The following is a 14,095-nucleotide window of genomic DNA, read 5'->3' as shown; positions in this document are numbered from 1 at the left end:
TTTTAACCCCTTGACATTTCATATATTTGTCTTAGATTGAATATAAAGCCAAAGCTCGTGGAGAAGCTGGTATGGGAGTCAGCATGCTTGGACGTCCAGATATTGAACTTGCCAAGGAGGTGTCCAAACTTACAAGCCAGGTATGAACAGGTGGCTGCTTCAACTTATAACCATATGGCACACATTTTCTTTTGCAATCATTTTGATGTAACGTTGACTTTACAGATAAAGCAGCTTTAGAGATAATTTATTTGAGATCGGGGTGGTTAATATTTTCTGGCCAACTCCTCCCATCTCCCCTGACCATTGCCCATGCTGGCTGCGGGTGATAGGAACTGGAGTCCAACAACATATGGAAGGCACCGGGCTCCCATACCAATGACCTGAAACAATTTTTGTGTTAAAAAAACATGCCATAAATGTTTGGTCATTTACTGTATACTGGGAGGCAAAATGTTTTATTTTTATTGTCTTTTCTCCAGTTATTCCCTTATCAATTTTCTTTGGCAGACATTTTAATGTTTGTGCTGTTACATATTTCTATAGTGAGGGTAGCAGCACTGGACTTTCCCCTCAGGCATGTTTTCAAAAAAAGTGCTTCAAACAATGTGTTAACTTTTTGCGTTTTGGTGCTAGCGTATGCCTCTTTCTTCTCTGCCAAACTTTGACCGACTTCACTTGGTGCATTTCTGACCCATGCTGTTTCCCACGAGACTCCCTGCCCCCCACAAAGACGGGAATGTCACTGGCTCTTCTACCTCAGCTTCTTGCTTTGTCCATCTTGGAGGTTTGCCATTCTAATCTTGCTATCTTGCTACGCTTTGTAGGCAGAATACATCAAAGGACGCATGAGGGGCCATGGGGCTGCATCATACGACACGCCCATGATGAGACACGTTAAGAAAGCTAATGTCCTAAGTAGCCATGTAAGATGGATTTTAAGCGGCTCTCCTACGCTGCTACCAATTTCACGAGTCTCTTGCTAGATTCTATATTCTTGGCACAATCCTAAGTGTTCAAGGCACTGCTTCTATTTTTTTTATTTTTAAAAAAGAACATTAAAACCTTGTGGATTTGTGAGACCTCCCCTTTCTTCCTTATGCAAAGTTCTGCTTGGGAATTTCTGCGACAGTGAATTTGTTCTGAGAATGTCTCGGCTTCAAGAAAAGGCTTGAGGTGCCCAAAATACATGAAAGTGGAGAATTTAGTCAAACATTTACACTTCCCTCTATATGACATTGGTGGCAATTCCTGAAGCATTCACTAATTTCAACCCGTTGCCCTGAATTAACTGAGAATATATCCTGGAACATTCCCAGTCCTCTCCAGGATCACAGAGGAAGAGCAGTAGCAGCGGACAAGCTGTTGTTCAGGGAAGCTAGTTCATCATTACTGACCTTCTCACTAAGAACCCAGAGTTTCTTGAAACAGAATAAGCTTGTCCACACATTTCACTGAGCACAGGTACAAGCTCTTATAGCTCAACAAAATATGCTCTTGTGGAATGCTGCATGTAAAAAATTGTACGAGTGAACAGCTCAACTATTTCTGTACACAGTCCTCAAAGTCTACATTCATTGAATATAACAATATGGACACCCCTATTAAAAGCCACCAATTTAGGGAAAAGGCTTCTGATGAATTACTTTCCAACAAATTCCTAAACTCTTGCAAATAGCTCCTTAACTACTGTTATTTGCGGACAGACATTTTCAGATGATTCTTCACTCGCTCTCAAATGGTTTAAAAAGTAAATGACATATTTGCACCAATTTTCTACAGGTTATGAACAGAAATTTCATAAGGAATAAAGGGGGGTGTTTTTATTTTCCATTTCTCTTTGTGATTGTTGCATGGGACAGCTGCATGTCAGACAAACCGTCCTTCTCTACTTGTGAGAAACAGCAGGAATTTGCCATGAACACTGTCAAAACATTGTCTACACAGTGTCTTATGTCATCTGTGTTGTCACTGCTACTGCTACTCTTGTATACTGTGTCTTATGGTTTTGTTGCTGCTTTTTGTTTTAATATTGAAACAAGTCCCTCTGCCTCTTGTTTTTTGTTCATTATCTCATATCCATTAACAAACCTTGTTTAGCAAGTACGGAATCCTGATGGAAATCGCAAGTATTAATGAGAGACTTGCATTTTGATCTAGTGGGTCCTCACGACAAATGTCAAAATGCTTTTGAAACCCACAGAGTATTCTAAGAAAGTAGCTTGTGCCCTGTGGAGCCACTATTCATTCAGAAATCAGACACAAAATGCACCTCTGAATTGTGGCGGCCCATAATGGTCCCCACCTACCTGTAATATGTCATTTGTGTTTGTTTGTTTGTTTGTTTGTTTGTTTGTTTGTGTGTCTGTGTCATTGTAGGAAGAGTCTTGTCCTTCTCAAGAGCATCAGTGCCCAGAGTGTCCTGCATTTTTTAAAAAGTAAACATAAACAGTGTACTTGACTGTCACTTGAATATTGACCACTGGCATCTTTTGTCAACCCATGTCCAAAAGATGAGGCTATCCAGCATGAAGGATACAGGGTTGTGTGGATAAAAACATGCCAACATGTTTTAGACATCCAGAATCGTGGAATGGAATTGAAATCTGCACTGCGGCATCTTCCAGTTTTCTAACGTTAAAACTTTTCTTCTTTTCAGCCCTGTGCATTGGTCCCTAGCATGATCTATTCCTTTCATCAGTTACGTCAATCAGCTCTTGCCAGGGGTGGGGTGAAGACTGGGTGCCATCCATGTAAAATTAAGCATATCAAACCATTGATTTCAACGTGAGAGGGCTAAAATACACCATAAGCTCTCGAAATCATTTGGAATCCAGGTGCTTAATTTTTGCTGGCTCATGCCAGGATTTGTATAACTACTATTTTCTCTCTCTCTAGCAAATGACTAATATCTTACCTCTTCTTTTATGGAGTTCCTTGATAATGAAGCTTTTCAGTCTTAAGAACCTTGCTCTGTGTACTTTGCACCCTAACAGTGCAAAGTAGTAGTAAGCAGTACTATCCCCTGGCAAGTTCTTCAACTGAAAACATGGTGAATCTGTTTATTCCTCCATTAGAATGAAAGTAACCAAGCCGCATTTGCTCACTTCAATTGTCAGGCAGAACTGGACTGTCCATCAGAGGACATAGGAAAGTCGTCGTAAATAAAAGTGCATTATAGTATTCTTCGGAATTCTAGTACTGAGAGAACAGAGCATCTAGCAGGACCTTTATTCTCTATCATGAACATGTCTTTTAATTTAAAATCACAGTCTTTTTGCAATTTCTCTTAAAGCCAGTAATTATAGTTATCAGATCAAATGCAACTGCCTCTTTGATTAGGCAGTGTATTGGGAGAACACTGGGCTCCAGTGTAGCAAATCTTGGTTCAAAACCATGCTGAGCTGTAAAATTTACTGGGAGGAGTCTTGGGCAAATTACAGTCAAACCTCCGTCAAACCTACTTTCATCATTAGTAAAGAAACAATGATTTGAATGCACTATAAACATGCAACACCAGATGACGCCAGAGAGCAGGAAAAATTTCCATAGGGTTTTAAAATTTTTTTGTTATAACGATCTAGTTTCTGACTTATTTATAGTGGTTTTCCCCCCTGTGTGTAGATCTACCCTGAGACTTGAATGCTGCTCAAAATCCCTGGGAGGGAAGGCAGGAAAGAAGTATTTAGAAAGTCAGATGTTTCTATTGCCCTGTATCAGGAAACACCCATTTTAGGCTACAGAAAAATGCACAGTGCAGTCATAATTTAGCTCTTGTGTCTCTTGATAGCCATGCTGCACACACACAACATTCAGGACCCCCCCCCCCCATGAATGAGTTATATATTTCAAATGTGGAGCTGAAACACAACTACTGAATGAAAGACGCAACATGAAATCTTGTAAATGCAGTGTGTGCCAAGTTTATTGCTGCATCACGTGAATATTCCTGACCTTCGTTAATGGTATATTCTTTTTCAAAGAGGTCTTATGGCTTGCATTGTTCAACCTGTCTGCTTGCAATCGGGATCAGTTTTGACAATCTGAATGTGGACTCTTTCTCCCTTGGCACCAGACAAGCTAAAATTCAGGACCTTGTTTTAACACTTGTTCCTCTTGGAATTAGATCAAATACAAAGAGAAGTTTGACAAGGAGAAGGGCAATAGGCCGCAATACGACCTGAAGGAAGCCAAGATCTACAAGACCTTAAAAGATGCCCACCACATCGCTAGCGAGGTATGTGTGGGCCTTTAGGCCAGTAGTTACCAACCCTTTTCAGGCTCATGGGCCCATTTGGAAAAGCTTATGAGTATCACCACATAATGGCAGCTGGGAGACTATGGCTAGTCGAAAAATGGCTGCCTTGAGGGGTGTAGCTAGTCATAAGGGACAAGCTGCTTGTCCATGGAACCAAGTATGAGGCAGAACTGGAGTTGAGCCCCTGAACATAATACTGGCCGAAGGGAGGGATATTATTATTATTATTATATATTAAATTTCTATACCAACTTTCATCTGAGGATCATAGGGCAGTTTACAATATAAAAATACAAAAATACATGCTTTAGTATCAAACAACATCACACACACACACACACACACACACACACACACACACACACAGTTTAAAAGGCCACAGATTATTTAATTAGCCAAAGGGCTAGGAGAAGAGGGGTTTTTTTGCCTGGCACCTAAGGTTATGTAATGAAGGTGTCAGACGAGCACATTCCACAAGCAGGCACAACCACAGAAAATAGTGATGATGAGTTGTCATCTTCAACCATCTCCTAGCCTTCTTGGGCCATGTACCTGAATTTCCCTAAGGGAACATGTGCCTGGCAACTTTGCTACAAATCATTTAAGGAACATTTGCAGTAATGCTGATCTCATTAACCATCTCTTGCCCAGTGCCCTGCCCCCACAACATTTTGATGCAAAGTCTGACTGAGTCCTGTTCCTTTTTAATGCGTCCGATTTCTAAGTGTTGCTTGCCTTTTCCTTTATTGCGTTTCTTTGAACTTCCCCCATCAGGTTAAATACAAGGCGGACCTGAAGAAACTTCACAAACCAGTGACAGACATGTCTGAATCCCTGTCGATGCATCATGTCTTGAACACCAGCCAGCTCGCCAGTTCTGTAAGCCTCTTAGCTCATCTCAGACCATATTCACTTTAGCATTTCATCCATCTGCCTTTCTGAGATAATAGCCGCTAACAATTTCTGTAACAGCTTTCCTCCTTGACTGTTCCTAGGAAATCACCTGGTAGTGATCTCTCTTCTCCCCTGCCTAATGAGTGTTCCTCATGCGGACTAATTAATACCCCTAGTCTCTCAAGCATTTTCTATTAGCTGTAGAACTGCTAATATTGTAAAACCTCTAACCACATGTAAATGGCTTTTTTCCCCCTTTTTAACTTTCCTTTTTGACTAACAGGAATACCATTTTCCTCCTTTTGATTTCAATATTTTTTGTGCTTAATATTATTTCAACATACTTCTTCTTTTAACTTTTTAAAACCTTTTCAAAATTAATTCTGCTTTTGCTGAACTTTTATCATCCTGCTGTTAGACCACAGAGTGATGAATATGCTAACAAGAGAAGAAGATGTGGCGTTGTCTTCCATTTTAATTGTATCACATATTCACTATATTTCTTTTGTTCTTCCTTCTTTCTTTTTTGGGGGTTTTCTTTTTATTTACTTACAATATCTTGTTCCTTCTTGCATAATGTTGCAAGGGAAAAGTAGCTATCACAAGTGCTTCGGCATTAGTCTGAGATTTTTTTTTTCTCCCTCCCCCACCCCTTTATGTATTCCTTTTTCTTCTTCTTCTTTTCCTTTTTTAAAAAAATGCTTTGGGTTTCTTGTTTTTCTGTTGAAATGGTTGGATCGGCTGGAGCTAGAAAGCTGATCAGGTTAGGCCTTTTTGTTATTGAGGTGGTTTTTGACACCTTCCCCTTTAGTACCAGTACAAGAAGAAATATGAGAAGAGTAAAGGTCACTACCATGTGGTTCCAGATAACCTTGAACAGATCCATCTAAAGGAGGCCTCAGAACTTCAGAGCATAGTAAGTCATAGATAAGTGTTTCCTGCTTTTTATTTCTCGTTCACAACCCATTGCATTGCATTCTAGAATCTAGAAGGGTCAGTCTGCCAAGAAGGGGGAAATATACCACTTAATAAGAAAAAAAAAGTATTGCTGTAAAGTTATTTCAGCATTAAACTCCTTTTTGATCTTGGAGTACATTTACAATATAAATGAAGAAGTTGCTTTTCCCAAGGAGTTCCGGGAATAATAGTTTTATAAAGATGCTTAGAATCCTCCAATTCAAAATTTGCCTTAAATCCAGGTCTGAAAATGTTTCGGGACCTGCCTGTTGTTAATGTTCTCTCTAACTATCTGTGCTATTTTCTGACTGAACAAAAAACTCTTGTGCATTGGTTTTCAGACCATTCTCTGAACCCTTGTTCATAAATTGCCATAATTCCACATAGGCAATGCTGTGTGAACTAGCTATGCAAACCGGCTTCATATCTTTACGGCTGCAAAATGGGGCCCTGACATGTGAAGAAGTGGACAGCAACCGTCTTGCCATTGGAGCATAGAAATTGGCCTTGACCCTTGACATCTGGTAGCAGCATTTCAGTGCTTCTCAGCCCTCCTCTGTGAGGTGCAGCAGACTGTGTTGGGGCACCCAACAGGTCACTCACCGTGACATGTGGTTTTCATGACTGACATGATTGTTTCTTGAGCGCGGCTTGGGGAAGAGACCTAATTCCCTTCCACGTTCCAGGGCCACCCCTGTACATTTCTAGTCTATATCTAGCAATGCACTGGAAATAATATTTATCTCCCTCTTGGCAGGTGAAGTACAAGGAAAAATATGAAAAGGAAAGAGGCAAGCCCATGCTGGACTTTGAAACACCAACGTACCTCACAGCTAAGGAGTCTCAGCACATGCAAAGCGAGGTAAGGTGCTTTGTGGCAGAATGCAGCCTGGTTTCATGTTGGAAAATGAAGGCATAACAACATGGTATTGTATTATTTCCATTCAGGTTCAGGCAGTTAGTGGGGAAGATGCTTTCTGAAGGTATAACTAGAATTGAAATAATCATGCCTCTGTTTGCCCTATAGCAGCCTTGTTCAACTTGGTGCCCTCCAGGTTTTTTTTTGGGGGGGGACATACAGCTCCCATCAGCCCCAGCCAGATGACTAAGGATCAGGGATGATGGAGGTTGTAGCCAAAAATCTCTGGGGGGGGCAACACAGGCTGCACTTTATTACAATCTGATTCACGGTTGCCAAATAAAATAAGTTTAGGAGCGAGGCAACAGACTCTAAGCTATTAATTTACTTTATATTTACTTTGTATTTGTGGAATTAAGGTGATAACGGGAGTGTTGATTCAAAAAAGGACTTGCAGTTTGTCAGTTTTCCCCGGGCTACCAGAAGATTAGACTGGCTGCTAAAAGTAGCAGTATATAATTTGTAATAAATTATAACTTTCGCTGACACCATTCAAGCCTTGTTTGTGTCCAGTTATAGTTTTTCCATTGACCTTCCATTGAACTCAGTTTTGTCAGTGTTCTGTCCCAAATGTGAAATTTATACAAGGTGAAATACACTTGTATAAGGTGTTTGGTCGATAATATTTGGGTGGTTCTGTCAATTGTTTCAGGGTGGGTTCCCCCCCCCCCCCCATATTTCACCGCACAACCACCTCAAAGTCTGTTGACTAGTCTTTTAGGCAAGTGTGCCAGAGGACAAGATCAAAACGTGAGATAAAGACTCTGTTGCACAGTTCAGTCCATAACCAACCACCTGTGCTCTATGGTGTTCTTGCTTCTGGTCTCCAAAGCAGGAAGTAACACAGCACTGCAGAGACAAGCAGGAGTACAGACCTGATTCCCCGCCATAGGCAGGCCCAGGGGCTTGCCTGCTCCCTCCTCTACAGATCCTTGCTGTCTTTGCCATGTGCAGCCATTGACACCTTGCTGCAGGTGTTTGCCATATCTGATAAAGAACAGTCCCCCATTATGCAGGTGCATGGGGTCTGGATACAGGGAAGTTTGAGCCCTGGGTTTGAGCCCAGGAGGCCTCTCACATTTTTCTAAAGAAACAAAAGATAAGCAGTCAGAGAACGCAATTCTTTTCCCCTTTCCTGTTCTCTGGAGGCTTTGCCAAGCATCCTCTCATGTGTCTTTTGAAACACTTTCTCAAAGCCGCCTCTGCACATCATTTCCCAATACAGTGCCTGAACAGCGATGGAAAGGGTGCAAAGTCCACCTTGCTTCTTGCAAGCCAGTGCTAAATCAGAGTTAACGTTTGCCTTAATATTTATCCTAATGAAATAAGGGGTCAATAGATACCTATTGTTAAAGGCCTGCCTGTGTCTTGGGACCCCCTGGTGCCCATCTCTATGCCATTCACCCCTTCCATTGCACGCACCATCCTGTTCATATACAATCCTTTTATATCAGCAAGATTAGTTGTGAAACTGTTGTGCTTCAGCACCGAAAATCCCTGCTTGTTTTAAGTGTTACAGCACACCCCTTCCCCCTGATATTAGCTTTTTGTTTAACCATACACTGATTTCATAGCCTGATCGAAGTGTCCACATTGTTCTGTCCAACAGCGAAACTTATACAAGGCAAAAATACTGGTATAAGGTCCTTTGAGTGATTCTGCCAATTGTTTCAATATATTGCCATTCAAAATGCAATTAGACATTCCCCCCGCCCCTGGGGTTTATGGGATGCCTACCCTTTTGGCTCTGGGATTTTCCCTTCCATAGACTGATCATAACAATTAGTGGGACGCGGGTGGCGCTGTGGGTAAAAGCCTCAGCGCCTAGGACTTGCCGATCGAAAGGTCGGTGGTTCGAATCTCCGCAGCGGGGTGCGCTCCCGTTGCTCGGTCCCAGCGCCTGCCAACCTAGCAGTTCGAAAGCACCCCTGGGTGCAAGTAGATAAATAGGGACCGCTTACTGGCAGGAAGGTAAACGGCGTTTCCGTGTGCTGCGCTGGCTCGCCAGATGCAGCTTGTCACGCTGGCCACGTGACCCGGAAGTGTCTGCGGACAGCACTGGCCCCCGGCCTCTTAAGTGAGATGGGCGCACAACCCTAGAGCCGGACACAACTGGCCCGTACGGGCAGGGGTACCTTTACCTTTACCCTTTTGGCTCTGGGATTTTCCCTTCCATAGACTGATCATAACAATTAGTGAGTACTAAAGCATAGGAATGACACTACTGTGGGCTTTAAGGGCATCTTACCAACTGAGCACATTGGTGATCACTGAAAGACTGGAGCCCTACCTTTTGTCAATCACATGTTCATCCAAAGCCTTGTTGCTGTCAGAGACACAAAGTGGGCGCTTGCAATGTATTTTTATTTTATCTGTTCCCTACATTTGTACACCACCTTTTCCTCCAGGAGCTCAAGTTGGGGCACATGGTTCTCCCCTGTCCATTTTAGCCCCAGGGATGGTGACTGTCCCAAGGTCACCCAGTGATTTGCATAGCTGAGTGGGGTTTTGAATTTGTCTCCCAGGCCATCGTCCAACACTCTAACCACTACACCACGCTGCTAAACCCCACCCAACACCGAATGGCCGACCAGCAAACTTGACACAACAAGGGCAAGACAGGACCCAAAACTTACAGTACAGTACTTGCAAATATTCTTCCTGCACAGATCCAAAATAAATTCTGTTTTTTCCCCTTCTCCTCTTCTTCTTCTTCCTACTCCTGTTAGAAAGAATATAAAAAAGACTTTGAAGAGTCCATGAAAGGCAGGAACCTTACTGGCCTGGAGGTCACGCCATCTCTTTTGCATGTCAGATATGCCACCAAAATAGCAAGCGAGGTAGCACCTCCTCTGTTGTCTTCTGCTGTGAACCACCCTACTAGTTTCATTAATTGTCCTTACCAAAGCAGTCCCTTCACTACCGTCTTTACTAGCCTTAAACATTTCTCTTAAATGCATGGTTTAATCTGTGTTTGTTGCTTGTTCTAGTCCATTGGTGTGGTTTTTTTTAATCACTAACTGTTAATTGTATTAGCAGCATTAATGTTTTCCTGTTGGTGGAACAGACATCATTGTTTCACTATATGTTGTGTTCTTTACTGAAGTTGTTGTGTCAAGCTGTGTGACTTTCTAGAAGGTTGAACCTTGAACACCCTAACTAAGTGTTGCTTTAAGATAATCTGAAGGCCATTTACTAACTCTTTTTAGGGGAGGGGGGTCTCCTTCATCCTCCTTGAAGCTCTTTCTCTCTTTGGTTTCTTCAGTTTTCTTTTTCTCCCCACCCCCTCTAGAAAGAATACAGGAGAGATTTGGAAGAAGGTGTCAAAGGTAAAGGCCTAACCATTTTGGAAGAGACCCCAGACCTACTCAGAGCAAAGAATGCAACCTATATCTTGAATGAGGTGAGGCACATAGCTAGGCTAACTTCCTTTGGGGGCCACTGCAGCAAGGCCCCCTTCTTCTGCAGTGGATTAATGTCAAAAGCCCCAGACATTGGGGAGACATGCATGATGTGGCTCTGCCCTGTGACTCCCAGAAGGAGGACAACGTTGGCATGGTAATGAGCAGTGCTGCAGCATCCCTCCCAGGCTGTTTGGGTAAGGTCAGAACTGGCCTTTCATAAGAAGAATTCCCGCAAAGCTGTCTTTAAAGAGAAATGATAGGCCTGGGCTCCAGAAATTTCTGAAGCATTGATTATATCACAGAAAGAGTCAGATCCCAGGTCAATTTTTGTAATGGGTTTGTAGGTGCTAGAAAACATACAGCTAATTAAGCTTGTGTCCCGTGCAAGGTGATAGCTAGACCCTTGTGTGCTATTTGAGCTGTGTTTCAGACGTTTTTTAATCCTCTGAAATTAGCGTGTGCGAAAAGCTAAGTTAAGCAAACTTCCTAAACTGTGTCTTAGACACTGCTTAAATCTTAGGAAATCAACATATTTGTTGATAGATAATTAAGTTAGATAATTTCCTTTTGAGGTGTTGGCCAGAAAATGAGCCTTTTAGGCAACACAAATGGTCAAATGACTTAGACTGCCTGTGAAGAGTGAATGCTTCTTCGACTGCATACGTTTCTCTTCTGTGGGACAGACTTTTTTTGCATGTCGTATGGGCAGCAGCTTGAGTCACATCAAGATCACCCTTGGTGAATTGGGATAAGTGTTACTTTTGAAAAACCTGCCCCATTGTGATGGTCTCATCTCTATTAATCCTTTTTTTTAAAAAAAAAAACAACCACAACAGAAAGAATACAAGAAAGGTCTAGAGATGGAAATCAAAGGAAGAGGCTTGACAGGCCATTCCACAGAAACGCCTGATTATATGAGGGCAAAGAATGCTATGGACATCGCTAGCCAGGTCAGTGAGAACAGCCTGGCACTAATAACACTTGGGAGTAATTTTAAAGGGAACCTTCTCTGTAGATTTCCTATGGGGAAATCAAGAGGAAGCTGTGTTCATAAATGTACTCACTGTGGGTATCTGCTTGTGACCTTTCCCCCAACAGATCAAATATAAGCAGTCTGCAGAAATGGAAAAAGCCAACTATACCACGGTGGTTGACACTCCAGACATCATCCATGCCCACCATGTGAAGAACTTTTCAAGTCAGGTAATGATCGTGTTTGTTTTCAACTAGCTTTGCCAGATTTTATTTTATTTTTAAAAGGAGGGTCTTGCTCCCCATTGATAGGAGCTTCTTTCACGTAGGAACCATTTCACACATATCTCAACTCCAGATAACCATAAACATGTTTTTGTGCAAATTGCCTCTTGGACATTGAGCGTATATATTTCTTTTTGGTTGTGTTTTGTTTTTTTACCATAACAATAAATCTTGATCCTCTCTCCCCCCAACTAACAGAAAAAATATAAGGAGGATGCAGAGAGAACTATGTCATACTATGTGCCAGTTCTAGACACACCAGAAATGCAGAGAGTCCGGGAGAACCAAAAGAATTTCAGCATGGTAGGTATTAATGTACTGTAAACACAGTGAAAAGTGTGATTATTTATAAATATGTGATGCTGTGAAGTCCTGTGCAGAATGTAGGCCAGAGGTGGGAAAACTCCAGACCACAGGCCAAGCTTGGCAGGGTCCAATTTGACTCCTGAGACCATTCCCCCCCCCAACCCCCCCCACACCCACCTGACAATCAGCTGATGGGCAGGGTTCAGTTCTGTGTTTGCAGCTCATGCCATGCCCCACAGCCAACACGGCAGGGTTTAAACCCTGCTCATCCATTGATAAATTGGGTTTTACACCTTGCTCAGACCCATGCAGAGCACAGGACAGAAGGACAAATATTCCACCTCCTCAGGCCACATCCCCCACACACTCCTCAAGAGCTTTTGCATGGCTGGAACACATCCCAGAGCTGTAAGAATGCCTCTTGCTTGCCTGGGTTAAGATAGAAGTAATTGTGTAAGGTTCGAAGATGTAAAAGCGTGTGTACACACATTTACAGATAGATGGATAGAAATCTCCATGGTGACTGTGCAAGCACAGATGGGATTCCTGTTTGGAAGCAATGGCACTAAAGCTGTTTTCTTGCATTGCGCTGTCCTGGCTTAACCAGCTCTCACGATGCATGGGAAGGTTTTATTTGTCTTTTATTCTTCCTCGCTCAACAACATCAGAGGTGGTGTCAGGCAACGTGTCATTATGGATGGGGAGTCTGTGGCCCTGCAGATGTCTTTGGACTCTAGCTCTCACCATCCCTGACTACTGGTCATGTTGGCTGGGGCTGATGGGAGCTGGAGTCTAGCAACACCTGAAAGGCCGTGGGGTCCTGTATGAGCTTACCCATTTTGTATGTGCATGTTTGTGTGTGTGGCTTAGAGGGGAGGCATGGTTTCAGTCAAAGTCTCCCCTTTCAAGAAGGGTGCAGTACACTGTTCCTCATGACCGTTTCAACACTGCCTTTGTCTCTGTGCATCATACCTTACAGTGAAAAACTGAAAATTGGGTGGCTGGGATGCAGGACAAGTGGAATACAAGGTTACAAAAGTGTGGGTGGATGGTGAGGATACAGCATATGTGCAGATCGTAGTGCAGTTTACCTGAGGTCGCATGTGTTTGAAAACAGCACCAGCTGATGGAAACATGAATGGGTAAATGTGGGCCCCAAGATGTGGTGCATCTTCTGTGCACCCAGAGTCCCTACCCTACGATGCATGGGGTTCTCCATTCTCTGTAAATGCTGAGAATGCCTCATGATGATTGAAGATTCTGTCCTATTATCTGGGCGCCCACTGGAAATCTCATGTGTTCAAACAGCAGCTGAATTTAGATGACCCAGATGTCAGGTGCGACTTCAAATTTCAGTATTCCTAAATGATTTTTAAATTTATTTATAAGAAAGCTATATAGAATACCAACGAAATAAAGGCACAAGACTGAATTCTTTATTGCAAGGGCAATAAACAAAAATATGTGTTCTCCTAACAGCTCAGGTACCAGCATGATCTACAGGACAGCAAAGGAAAAGTCACAGTTGTACATGAAACACCAGAGATATTAAGAGTTAAAGAAAACCAGAAGAACTTCAGCACGGTAACCTTATTTTACACCACAAAGCGAATCCTTAATTTTGTTGTCCTACTTTTGCAGATCCTTCAGCATACAGGAATCTTCCTTGATATGAATGGTGCTTCTTGTTTACTATGTATATCCAGGCTTTTATGTCGGCGGTCAGGGCCATGCAATTTTACACTAATTATGCGTACCTTATTATATGTGCAGGTGTTGCTATTCCTTTACACACACTCTCCTTCAACGGCTTCCATCATTGCACAGTGGGCTGTGTACCCCACATCTGACAGTAGAAGTACAAAATATCTGCCCTTGTTTTGCAATGTGGCTATGGGTTTGTAGCTGTTTATAGGCTTGCTGTGTCGTCTTTTAGCAGCTAATTCGTGTATGCCCTGCTTTGTTCTTAATTAGCAAGTTTAACCATGAAGATCTTCAAAGGATGCTAAATATTGTCATTATGTGATGTGTTTATTGGTCATGATTATTCCATGGATGTCTGATCAAAACAGTGGAAAGCCATGTCTACGTTAAAATCAG

The 14,095-nt window shown here is 42.4% G+C and overlaps 1 protein-coding gene across 47 annotated transcripts in view; it reads left to right on the top strand.

The window, feature by feature from the left end:
* NEB (nebulin) overlaps window positions 1-14,095 on the top strand; it is a 159,335-nt gene that overhangs the window by 125,470 nt on the left and 19,770 nt on the right. For 38 of the 47 annotated variants that reach the window (XM_077936143.1, XM_077936200.1, XM_077936195.1 and 35 more), the window contains 12 exons: window positions 36-140; window positions 828-926; window positions 4,127-4,237; window positions 5,033-5,137; window positions 5,964-6,068; window positions 6,867-6,971; window positions 9,758-9,868; window positions 10,321-10,431; window positions 11,269-11,382; window positions 11,531-11,635; window positions 11,888-11,992; window positions 13,475-13,579. In XM_077936143.1, the coding sequence (XP_077792269.1) occupies window positions 36-140; window positions 828-926; window positions 4,127-4,237; window positions 5,033-5,137; window positions 5,964-6,068; window positions 6,867-6,971; window positions 9,758-9,868; window positions 10,321-10,431; window positions 11,269-11,382; window positions 11,531-11,635; window positions 11,888-11,992; window positions 13,475-13,579 (1,281 nt within the window). The remainder of the gene's footprint in view (window positions 1-35; window positions 141-827; window positions 927-4,126; window positions 4,238-5,032; window positions 5,138-5,963; window positions 6,069-6,866; window positions 6,972-9,757; window positions 9,869-10,320; window positions 10,432-11,268; window positions 11,383-11,530; window positions 11,636-11,887; window positions 11,993-13,474; window positions 13,580-14,095) is intronic. The other 9 variants (XM_028745835.2, XM_077936205.1, XM_077936113.1 and 6 more) reach the window with 4 other exon arrangements.

Source organism: Podarcis muralis, chromosome 1, assembly GCF_964188315.1.
Source record: "Podarcis muralis chromosome 1, rPodMur119.hap1.1, whole genome shotgun sequence".
NCBI lineage: Eukaryota > Metazoa > Chordata > Lepidosauria > Squamata > Lacertidae > Podarcis > Podarcis muralis.
The sequence above is the reverse complement of the archived record's forward strand: the minus strand, read 5'-3'. Positions and strand labels throughout refer to the sequence as shown.